This window comes from Vicugna pacos, chromosome 16 (assembly GCF_048564905.1).
Source record: "Vicugna pacos chromosome 16, VicPac4, whole genome shotgun sequence".
NCBI classification, from domain to species: Eukaryota; Metazoa; Chordata; class Mammalia; order Artiodactyla; family Camelidae; genus Vicugna; species Vicugna pacos.
The window spans coordinates 46,120,126-46,133,150 of record NC_133002.1 but is presented as its reverse complement, the minus strand read 5'-3'; the positions used below and the strand labels follow the sequence as shown (position 1 = coordinate 46,133,150).

At 33.5% G+C, this 13,025-nt stretch overlaps 1 protein-coding gene across 4 annotated transcripts in view; it reads right to left on the bottom strand.

Annotated features, from left to right (window-relative positions):
- Positions 1-13,025, bottom strand: part of GPATCH8 (G-patch domain containing 8) — an 85,064-nt gene that overhangs the window by 16,439 nt on the left and 55,600 nt on the right. For all 4 annotated transcript variants that reach the window (XM_015250516.3, XM_006217461.4, XM_072939209.1 and 1 more), the window contains one exon: positions 5,248-5,391. In XM_015250516.3, coding sequence (XP_015106002.1) covers positions 5,248-5,391 — 144 coding nt within the window. The remainder of the gene's footprint in view (positions 1-5,247; positions 5,392-13,025) is intronic.

Sequence of the window (13,025 nt, the reverse complement as noted above, 5' to 3'; positions counted from 1 at the left end):
ATATACAGAAGCTATGGAATATCTTCATTGATATCTGATTTTAGTGGTTTCACTTCTTAGAAGGGTCATTTTCTTTTTATTTTAGCCCAAGAATCTCCTCTCACTTTGCATTTTTTATTATCTTCTTACCCCCACCAACATCAAAGTAGCTCTGAGAAAGGAACCTATTTGCATTTCTTCAAATCTGCAGTGGCTTGCCAGAGGTTCAGCTGGTTTTGATGTGCTTATTATTATCCTGATGCCATACATGCCAAGCATACAGAGAATCAAATGCAGTAAAATATCTTGAGACAATAATCCAATCAGTAAATAGTGAAACTTCAAGTTTTACTTGAAACTTCAAGACTACTATAAACTTGAATGAAGTCCATATGAAGTCCAAAAATGATCATCCCTTCCATCACCAAAGAATTTCTCAGAAAATATTTCAATTCAGAACCTATTTTATTTTTGAGTAATGAGGAAAACTCTTTAACATTTCTATTCCTTGGTAATACACATTACCAGGTACTAAACTAGTCAACTAAGAGTAAGCAACGCTGTCAGAAAGTAACGGTTCAGACAAAGCTAACTAAATCACGTAGTTACAGATTCTGTGTGTACAATTTAGAATACAGAAGTCACTAATTGCTGTGTAGCAACTTACGTTGTTTTACTTCAGTCACTTGTAAAGTTCAGGACACCACAGTTTTTACAGCTGAAACAGACCCTGGTATTAAATGAGACTTTAGTCTTTTAAAAAAATGTACAAAAGTACAGGAATTTTCATACTGAAGCTGTTTTAGCAGAAAGAAGAGGTAGCGTGAAAGCATTCTTTCTGCTGATGGAGATACTTATTCTCTCTACAAGTCAGAGCTGCTTTACAGTACCAGATTCTGTTAACTGGATCATAATACAGATGGTTTTGAAATTGCAAGGAAGTTGTACCCAACGTTAAGGAAGAATAAGGCGGCAGCTTTTCAGTATGTTACTTCCCTAGTGTCAGTCAGAGCCTGTGGGAGCCTGAGTGGAGAGGATGGAAAGGTATAGGCTTGGGTCACAAACTCAAATGTTTAGAGGGGTTTGGCAGGTAATGTAATGAGTCACACAGGTTGATGTAAGAGAAAGATGAAGTTGAAGCCATATCCAATCGGAGAACGAGCACATGCCTTTCTAAAGAGACGGAAACTATTCAGCTTTAGCGAATTGTTATGTTGAAATGTAAGCCCAATGTTTTCACGTATTTCAATTTTTCTAGATAAGCCAAAGCCTGAATTATATAAAATCTGTTCATTAAACAAAATTGAGAACCAACTGAAATTAAAGGAGAAAAAAACTAACACCACAAAGGCCAGACAAAATACAGCTGACCCTTGAATAACACAGGTTTGAACTGTGCAGATACACTGATATGTGGATTTTTTCCAATAGTAACTACTACAGTACTACATGATCTGGGATTGGTTGAATCCACGGACACAGAACCATGGATAGAGAGGGACCTCAGATACGGATGGCCAACTATAAATTATACACAGATTTTCAACTCTATGGAGGGTCAGCACCCCTAATCTCTGTGTTATTCAAGGGTCAAATGTACATCTCTGGGACAATCTGTGATTTCTAGTTTATGTACTAGAGGCTGCTGAGAAGTACTCCTTAGTGGCACAAACAAAAGAGAGTTAAGACTAGAAGAATCCTGAGTAGGTAACAAGGCACCAAAAAAACAAAAGCAAAAGCAAAAGCAAAACATACCAGTGTTAAAATAAGGCATTGACTATTACTGTGTTGCACAAATTTAACTCTGAGAAAGAGAATATTCTTTGGAGTTTGAAATATAAACCTTCAAAAGCTAAAGAAAATGGTTTCCATTGTCATATCCATTAGCAGACATGTTTTCAAAAAGATACGCAAAATAATTAAAGAGGCAAGGAGGTAGAGATGGAAAAATGTTTAGTTTCAAAGTCAACTTTAATTTATAACTAAGCCAACAAAGGTAGAAGGTGAACACTAATGTTTATTGAGCACTCAGGTGTATCAAAACTAACTTTGTAAAAATGAATCACAGATTGGATTACCTCTTGAGGACTGGAAGGCCTACCCTTGGAGATCTCAAAATGTATGAGATTATCACTCTTAAAGAGGGCTGGACTGCTAAAACGAGCCAGAATGTCTAATTAGGTTTTTCATCTTTGAAGATCAAGCTGGGTCTTAATAATTGTGTATTAACGACTCTCTTCATAAAATATCTTACAAAATGTGAGAAAAACTAGTGAATAGTGAGAGGTACATAATACCAAAAACTAAAAACAAATCACCACAAATGAGGGTGACCACATAGCTCCTTTTTGAGAGATTATTTGTGTTTAATAAAGATAAGGGCATGTTCAGGATCCTGCCTATACTAGCAGTTTACCACTAACACAATAGATTTCTCTGGAAAATTTTAATGGTGAAAACTTGATGAAAGATGCAAACTAGGGATTACTAATATAGGGTTGAATGTACTTACCTATTATCTCAGATTCATAATAATCCTGTGTGCCTTCCTGGAAGACAAGACAGGGTGTCTTTATGATTTTAGAGCATGAATTTGAAAAATGGTCGGTCCATTTGTATGGTATGTTCATGTCCATCAAAGAGGTATGAAAAATAGGACCTACCTCCTCTTAGGGGTTATTTAGCTGTGTTATACCAAGGTCATTAAAGGCTCCTTAGAAATTCTAAGGGCAGCGAAAAGTAGAACTATAAAAAAATCAGTACTGTGCATTTTTTTGTTTATGTATTCATAGACTTCTGTTTCAAGACTACCATTTGTATTGAGAGCAGCATAAAGAAAGATGAAAAGCCTGCATTTTAACCAAATAAAGAACACTCCACCAAAAAACAAACAAAATAACAAACTCACTATATCTGTTCTTTGTTTAATAACTAAGATGGGCTTTTTGATCAAGGTGAAGAAGTAACGCTTACATGCATTTATTAATCATACCAGCTAAATATTTGTTCCCAGACCAGGGATTGTAGATATATTCTACATTAAGGGATAAAGTAGTTCAATGTAAGAAATCCTTAACTCTGTATTTTCATTTTGATGATAATGTAAAAAAGAGTAATAAATGAATATGTGGGATCATTTGGATGAAAAAACTAGAAATGTTTACAACATAACTGGGGACTTAAAATGAGTGATTTGTTTGTACCAACCAAATGCCAAATGATACCATAATTCCATATCTATTTGGAAGTTTTACAGTAGTGCTAAGAGAATAGTTTCTCAACCTCTGCACCACTGACTGACATTTTGGGCCAGGCAATTCTTTGTTGCAAGCTTTCCTGTGAATTGTAGGATGTTTAACAGCACCTTTGGTCTCTACCCACTACCTATCAGTAGTACCATCTCCCTAGCTATGATAATCAAAAATGTCTCCAGACATTGCCAGGTGCCCCCTGTGGGACAAAATCTCCCCAGGTGGAGAACCACTGCAACTGAGAAAGTGGTAAGGGAACCAAGTCAACATAAGGTGCACAGGAGAATAAACATGTCAAATTCAAATGAACCACAGCTCTAACAATTTCTACTACTCTCAGGGTGAGAGAAGTATCACCAAAACATTACCATCCATCACATTAATGTTGTCAATGTGAGTTTTATTAGTTCTGTATTTTTGCTCAGATTTAATTTATAAATCTGTTTTGCTCTGAGAGTTTTTTCCCCCTTAAAAAGCAAGTCTATGCATGATTCAAGTTTGAATCACACTTTCCCTTTTATTTCTTGGTTTATTTTTCTCTAATTGAAAGAAAGACAAGTCAAGAAACTTCTCATCAACTAAAAATGTAACCTTTCTAAATGTCCTTTTGGTGCCTAAAGTTTCTTCTGGAGTCTTTTATCATATACAATTCTTAATTGAAAAAATTCTCAAGAGCCCCCCAAAATACGTATTTAGATGTCTTTGTTAATTCCATAAAAAATCATAACCCCAAAATTTGGATTATATATACACCAAAAAGCTGGAAAAGTTGCTGGATAAGCAACATTCACTGCTGCATTCATCTTTCTTGACAGATGATTCTTCGAAGCAGTAAGGTAATTGCCAATATACCTTGTCTATTTATATGCTCTCTAGATTTCTCTTCTTCAAATCGAGCAGAGCCGACAATATTTCAAAACAATATCCAAAGTTGTATACAAAGTTAAAAAGCTGTCTTCAATACAAGTTTATCACTGGAAGCATCTTAAATTGGTTAGGTGTGGTTAAATGTGAAAGAGATTGTTGCAAAAAACTGTAAGACCACAACCAGCTTACAAACTATTCCCTGTGCTAGTAAGAGTAAAACTTAGTCAGAGCCTGCCTTTTATGTGCACTGAAATCTTATGGTTGGTTAGGAGATGAGGCAAATGTTAAAAAAAAAAAAAAAGTTGGTTCAAAAGGTCCAGCTTATAACAGCATCCCACCAATGCTCATCAATCTCATAAGTTTAATACATATGACTATCGTATCCCCAAAGACCTAACAAGTCTGCTAAAGTCACCCAAGATCAAATGACTCAAAATTCTTTAATAAGTCAGAATTGTTCTATAGATTTCATGATTCACTTTCTTCTTCTAAAATCCCCCAAGATGATTACTGCCACCTTCTTTATGCCATAACTAGTTATGTATAAGTTTCTTTTCTAAATCAATGAAAGAAAGAAAGAAAAAAAAGACTGCAAAGAAGGTATAATTCATTTTCAGCAAGCTCTTCAACATGCAGCATCAGAGTTTTTTGTTAAAGACAGCATCTAATTTTATTTCCCTTCTCAAGATTTATCTGCCTTCCAAAGTATACTGAATAACAAAATGACTTACTGACAGGATACAGCCAATGAAGCATGAACTTTTAGATACAGAAGATGAAATGACCACAGTATGAGATAACCATTCAAAGCTTAAGAAGTTCAGAAAGGAGGAAAGAAAACAAAGCTCCCAGTGATCCTCAGCTGAATTATCAAATTAAACACAAATTTAGAAACCACTCAAAGCCAAAAACTTTATGCAAGATTTATGAAGCTCACAATTCTTCACTCTACATAAAATCTTGGAAAGGTGATGTCTATGTCAGTACTTCTTGTCACTGAAACAAAATCAAGTCAGTCAGATGACCTCAGATAAAGACAGGCAGATATAAGAAACAGTCAACAAGTTTTTGTGGGTACACTCATAAAATTCAATAGTTATAACAACAAATAAAGTGTCTTTTTCCTTGTTAGCAATTAACTATTCCTCACCTGTTTGTGTGCATGATCATAGGAGTTGATATGGTTGTCAAATTCCTGATGTTTCTGATACTGCTTATCACAGAGTTCACAGTAAAAGTTGGCTCTGAGGTCTTCCAACGCTTTGGCAATTGCCTTCTCTTTGTCAACATAATCCTGTAAGAACCACAAAATAAAATAAAAAATGAACTTTATAGAATTTTAAGTGAATGTTATAAAAAAGTAGCCTTACCTGAAGAGAGGAAGAGGTCTCTTCATGACATTTAGTGGTGCCAGGAAGCGCACAAGTAGCAATTTGGTGGGGTATTTAGTGTGAAGTTATGCTAACAATTCTTCAAATTAATATTTTTTAAATGACCATACTACCCAAGGCAATTTACAGATTCAATGCAATCTCTATCAAATTACCAATGGCATTTTTCACAGAACTGGAACAGATAATTTTGAAATTTATACAGCAACACAAAAGACCCTAAATAGCCAAAATGTTCAAAAAGTTTAATTTTACTTTCTCTTTTGGCAGTATGGTAGACTAGATACTGTGGCATCTCCTACACCTTCTTATCCTTGGCTGAAAAAACCCCCAAACAACCAGATACAAAAAACATAATTTTTACTGCATTGCATTGCAGAAACCATACAAATAAAACTATATCCTCAAGAGGAACAATAGAAGAAAACAAAGCAAAAATATCAGCTATGATCTGAAATTGAAACCAAAGCTGCAATGGGCAAGGGTCCTTCTCAGGACATGTGGGTGACACTGGAGCTTGGGGTTCCAGCAAGGTGGGAGAACTAAACCTGAGAAACCTCATTAAAAAAGGAAAAGAACCTGGAAGTGGGCTGGAGAGATCCCAGGATCTCTGAGTCTTGGCAGAGGGAATAAAGAATATTCTCAGAAAGCATTCTCAATTTTGGTCCTAAATTTTTCCTAGATTAGGATCAAAAAAATATGAGTTACAATCAAAGACCGCTATATACACAAAAGGAAATAAATCTATCACAAGTGAGAGTAAAAAAATAAGCAATAGACTTAGGCTCCCCCAATCTGATATTGGAATAGTCTGCTACAGAATATAAAGTAACTATAAAATGTTTAAAATACAAAATGGAATTACAAAAAATGAACAAACATAAAACACTATTAAAGAAACAAAAACAAAAACCTATGCAGACTACAGAAAGAACCAAATGAGATTTTTACAAAGAAAAATCTAACTGTAAAAAACAAAAAAAATATTTCTCAACTACTCTGGGGAATTGTTTAAAAACAGGCTAGATACAGCTCAAAACAGATGTAGCAGGGTAATGAAATGTTCTGGGATTAGATTGTAACAATGGTTGCATGACCTTGTGGAATGTAATAAAATCCACTGAACTGTGCACTTTAAAAGGGTGAATTTTATGGTTAGTGAATTACATCTCAGTTGATGTAATGGCTGAGAAATTTTCCAAATTGATGAAAGATATGACTCCACAGGAACAAGGAGCACAAAGTATACCACATAGGCTAAATAAAAATAAGTACCTAGATACACTCTATTGAAATTATAAGTTATGGGACCAAAGACAATGAAATCATAAAACTACTCAGAAAAATTAAATCATCCACAATCAGACTGACAGTAGATTCAAAAGCAACAACAAAAGACAGAAGATAGTGTGCTTCAGTGTGCTGAGAGAAAACACATTTTTACTTGTTACCAAATGAAAATATTTTTCAGAAATGATGGAATTAAGGCATTTCCAGATAAAAAGAGCATTTACCACTAACAGATGAATTAAAAAAGTACCTTCCTAAAGCAGTATTTTTGAATTCATACATTTCAACCCACTAGGATCATACTGATTTAGTAGACTGTAACAGACATAGAAAAGAAAAAAAGAATAGAAAAATACAGTATTTTACATAACAAGAGTAAATATTGTCTCGTAAAACTTTTGTTTCAATTGTGTTTGTGTGTCTGTAATATTAAACATATTTCTTACTACGGCCTTGAAAGTCATTGTTTTAAGGATGTACCTTAGGGAAGAAGGAAAATGATGCCAGAAAAAAGGTCTGAAATTCCAAAAGTAAATGGTAAGCGATGAAATTAATAAATATACAGATGATTAATAATAGTAACAACAGCACCCAGTTTGCAGAATGGAAAAGGGATAAAAACAAAATGTTAGCTGACATAGCCATGTATAACAGGAATCCTACCAACTGAGATGGAGTTAACTTCAGACTTTGTTAAATTAAGCATAATTTTTTACTAAAATTCCAACAGTTATTTTTAGACTAGAAGTAGTAAAGGGGGACCAACTAAGAAAACTTCAACTTTATAAAGGTAAGACAGGACAATAAAAGAGAAGTCAGGAAAACAGAAAGTAAAAAGATGGTATAAAACAGATTTGTAAGTAATCACAATAAATGTAAATGTACTAAAATACTGTCAGAAAAACAAAATCCAATTACATGCTGTCTGAGATACTCCTAAAGGACAGAAAAAGATATACCAGGCAAATACTAACCAAAAGAAGCTGGAATAACTATGAACATTCAACTTCTTAGACTTTATGGCAAAAAGCATTACTTGAGACTATGGTCAGCTATGGAATTAAACATTATTCTCCAAATAAGCTGCACTGCTAATTTTGAAAAGCCAACACAGATATGTTGGTTATCCATTAGTTTTTATTTTTAAATTGAAGTAGTCAGTTATGATGTGTCAATTTCTGGTATACAGTATGCATATACATATATATATTTATTTTCATACTCTTTTTCATTAAAGGTTATTACAAAATATTGAATATAGTTCCCTGTGCTATGCAGAAAACATTTTTAATCTATTTTTATATATATATTAGCTAACATTTGCAAATCTGAAACTCCCAAATTTATCCCTTCTTACTCACTTTCCCCCAGTAACCATAAGATTGCTTACTATGTCTGTGAGTCTGTTTCTGTTTTGTAGATGAGTTCATTAGTGTCTTCTATTTTTCTTTTTCTTTTTGGATTCCACATGAGTGATATTATATGGTGTTTTTCTTTCTGGCTTACTTCACTTAGAATGATGATCTGTAGATCCATCCATGTTGCTGCAAACTGCACTGTTTTATTCTTTGTATGACTGAGTAGTATTCCATTGTATAAATATACCACAGCTTCTTTATCCAGTCATCTGTTGATGGACATTCAGGTTGCTTCCATGTCTTGGCTATTGTAAATAGTGTTGCTATGAACATTGGGGTGCATGTATCTTTTTGAATTAGAGTTCCCTCTGGATATATGCCAAAGAGTGGGATTGCTGGATCATATGCTAAGTCTATTTTTAGTTTTTTGAGGAATCTCCATACTGTTTTCCATATTGGCTGTACCAAACTACATTCCCACCAGCAGTATAGGAGGGTTCCCTTTTCTCCATACCCTCTCCAGCATTTATCGTTTGTGGACTTTTTAATGATGACCATTCTGACTGGTGTAAGGTGATACCTCATTGTAGTTTTGATTTGCACTTCTCTGATAATTAGCAATATTGAGCATTTTTTCCATATGCCTACTGGCCTTTTCTATGTCTTCAATGGAGAATTGCTTGTTTAGGTCTTCTGCCAATTTTTGACTTGGGTCTTTTTTTTTTGGTTATTAAGTTGTATGAGTTGTTTATATATTCTGGAAATTAAACCTTTGTCAGTCACTACCCATTAGTCTTAATGAGGTTTTGTTTCAAAAATGTGGGACTGACCCAAAGAGGTGGTCCAATTGGCCTCAGCAGTTTCACTTAAAAACTAGACATCAAAAGACATCTCAAAGAAGTTGAATATATTCATTTGTTGTAAGGTAGCAAAGAAGAATGAGAAGGGGAAAAGAATGATAAATGATAAATGACTGCTTGCTAGCCTTTTACAGCAGGGTAGATGCATTACTCTCATAATGAGTAACTCCTTCTAGCTAACAGACTTAAAGATAAATCTTATTTCAAAGGCTCTAAAATCAGCCTTTTATTCAGTTTTGTATTTTTTTGGATACATTTTCAAAGCAGCATCTATCACCTCTCTACATTTCTCACATGAGCTACTTAATCAATAAGCAAGAAAAGGCTGTTTTATTTTGTGGAATGCCAGTATTGAACTAGTGTGGTTAAATGTGTTAAAACTGAAAAGTGAATATATAGCATATTATGATTTTCCCCTATTCAATCCTTCTTAACAGCTTTCTCTCAGCATCCTGGGCAATTTCATGTTGTCTGGTTATTGAGCAACTTGTGGATATTCTCCCTTATCAGTATTGGTTTCCCAGAAAGAAGTCAGAAAGCTCACCTTCCCAATCCCTCTTAAAACTAGGGTGCAGACATATGATCTAAGCTCTTCCTGTAAAATTCATCTGCGTGAAACCTTTCAAAAGTGAGCAGTATAAAGAAGTAGATGCCAAATGGAATCCCATCTTCTAGCAATGGTGGCTGTAGAAGCGTATTTTAATTATATCTTGGTTTTTGTTTAATTCTGTAAGAAATTTTTTAAATGTTTATATACATTTGGAAGATTAACTCTTCTAAAAAAAAGATACCAGAAGAATGGATTAAAAAAAACCCCACAATCCAATTAAGTATTGATTGTAAGAGATTCCTTATTGTTTTCTCAAGTCTTTCGATGGGAATCATGTTCCTTTCTCCTGAAGCACTTTCTTTGAAATTTCTTTTAGAAGTGTCTTTTGGTGGGAAACTAATTTTTTAATCTGAAAATTTATCTATTTTCATCTTTATTCTTAAAGATATTTTTGCTGGGTGTCCAATTCTAGGTTAACAGTTGTTTGCTCTAAGCACATTCAACATTCCATTAGACTGTAACAGAATCCACATTGTATTCAAATTTCCTTGTTACTGTAACTGTTCTTTAAAAACTGTCTTCTTCTTTGGTATGGTACAATTTTACCATGATGTATCTACATATAGACTTCTTAATCTTTTTCTAACCATTTAAAAAAACTGAAAACAGTTAATTTACAATGTTGTATTAGTTTCAGGTGTACAGCAAAGTGATTCAGTTACATACATATATTCTTTTTCAGATTCTTTCCCATTATAGGTTATTATAAGATATTGAATATATAGCTCCCTGTGCTATACAGGAGATCCTTGTTGTTTATTTCATATATAGTAAAGTGTATACGTTAATCCCAAACTCCTACCTTATGCCCATCCACCCCCCCTACCCCATCCCCACTTTCCCCTTTGGTAATCTTAAGTTTGTTTTCTATGTCTGTCAGTCTGTTTCGGGTTTTGTAAATAAGTTCATTTTTTATATTTTAAATTCCACATATAAGTGTTATATATTTTTCTTTGTCTGATTTACTTCACTTAATATGATAATCTCTAGGTCCATCCATGTTACTGAAAATGGCATTATTTCATTCCTTTTTTTGGCTAATATTCCATTGTAGATAAATATCACATCTTCTTTATTCATTTATCTGTTGATGGACGTTTAGGCTGCTTCCATGTCTTGGTTATTGTAAACAGTGCTGCTATGAACACTAGGGTGCATGATCTTTTGAATTAGAGTTTTCTCTGGATATGTATACCCAGCAGTGGGACTGCAGGATCACATAAGTCTATTTTTAGTTTTTAAAGGAAACTCTCTACTTTTCTCCATAGTGGCTGCACCAATTTACATTCTCACCAACACGGCAGGAGGGTTCCTTTTTCTTCATACCATCTCCAGCATTTATTTTTTGTAGACTTTTTAATGATGGCCATTCTGACTGGTGTTTCTTTTTAAATCTTGTTTGAGACTCATTAGGCTTCCTGTGAATTATGTCTTTCATCAAATTCTGGGATCTTTTCTTTGAACATTGCCTCTACCCTATTCTTTTTTTCTTTCTTTCTGGAACTCTGTCTAGACAAATATTAGAGCTTCTCATTCTTTATCATCCATCTCTTAACCTCTTTCATGTATTTTCTTTTTTTTTCTCTTACATTTTTTCCTATGATTTTATTTTACTTTATTAATAGACTTTTTTTAGAGCAGTTTCAAGTTCACAGCAGAACTGAGCATAAATACAGTGTTCGCACAAAGCCCTCCCCACCCTCTTTCATGTATTTTGCATTTCTCTCTTTCTTGCCCTTCCTCTCTCTACTTCTTACTGAATTCTGATATTTGTTCAGATGTGTTACAATTCACTGACTCTGTGAAAAATGCTATTAAATCCTCTGAGTTTTTAATATGGTCTCTTGCCTTTTACTCAGCATCTCAATCCCTCTTTATTCTTAAACACATTAAATATGCTTGTTTTATATGCTGTAATTGGAGCTGACAATTCCAGTATCTTAAGTCTTAAGGGGTCTGATTTTGCTCTTTTTTCCCCTCTCCTAACTCTAGTCCATAGTGTTTAGTTTTTCAGTTGGATTTGTGATATGACTATGATCTCCTGTTTTGGGGAACTTTATCTAGGAGTTCTCTGAAGTCTAAGTTGCTCTAGAGAAGTTTGAATTTGCTTCTTCCTAAGGGCACTATTTGCCTGAGACCACTTTACCATATATTTCACTTACTCTTAATATGTCATTGATTATTTTATGTCCCACTAAAAAAGAAAAAAAAGATAGAAATAAAATTCTGACAATTGAATTTTAATTAATTTTGGAAAATGCTCAGTCATCTCTTAGAATTCACCTCATTTCTCTCTCCTTCTATTGGGGCTTTAATATATTGTATTAAATTGTCTGATATCCCATTAATCTTGGAGTAATGTTCTATTTCTTTTTTTACTTTTTCTTTCAATTTGTTTGGATAATTTATATTAACTTGTCTTCAAATATATTGATTCTATCTTTTGCTGTGTCTAGTCTGTTGACAGGCTCACTGAAAGAATCCTTCATCTCTGACATTGTATTTTTCCTTTCTTTCTGGGTGATTGAATCCATTCCTGTGATCTTAAAATCATCAATATGCTAGACATCTCTCAAACCTATACTTCTTGCTCAGAGCAATTTCCCCTTAAATTCCACAGGTGAATTATTTTGTTGGTTATTTTTACTGGATGCATATTAAGCACCATAAATTTCAGATGCTCCAAAACGAACTCATTCCATTTACACCATCTGTTCTGTCTTCTATGTTTGGTTATATGTGGAAGATATAATGGGAATAATCAGTTTTTTAATTGACTTATTATTACTGCAAGACAGAAGAGAGTTAAAATGGAATTAAAATAGTCTAAGATGTTATGTTATCTATGAGGAAGGTAAAGTAAAATATAATAAGTATGTACACTGTAATTTCTAGGGTAACTACTAAAATAGTAGTGTATTATTCCCAGTTTAATGGAGAGGAAAAAAGAATGATAAAAATAATCAATACAAAAGAATGCAGAAATAAAGAAGGGGGGACAAAAAGGACAAAATAAGATGACCGATTTATATCTAAATATATTAGAAATGACATTACTTATGTTTAGATTAAATATTCCAATTAAGAGAGTCTGGGGAAAAGAGAGACTGGAAGACTAGATAAAACACCCATAAACAATCTGATTAAATGTTGATTATAAAAAACTAAAAGAAAAAAGGTGGAAAATGATGTATCAGAAAATACACTAACTTAAAATAAAATTCATGCCAAAAATAAAAAAGAAAGAAAGAGAAAAGAAAATACACTATCCAAAATAAAGCTATCAAAATTGAGTATCAGACAAAAGAAACTTTAAGGCAAAAGTATCACTTCATAATTACAGGCTCAATCTACTAACAATTATAAAGTTGTATGTAGCTTCAAAATACAGATTAAAAAATGTCAAAACTGTAAGAAGA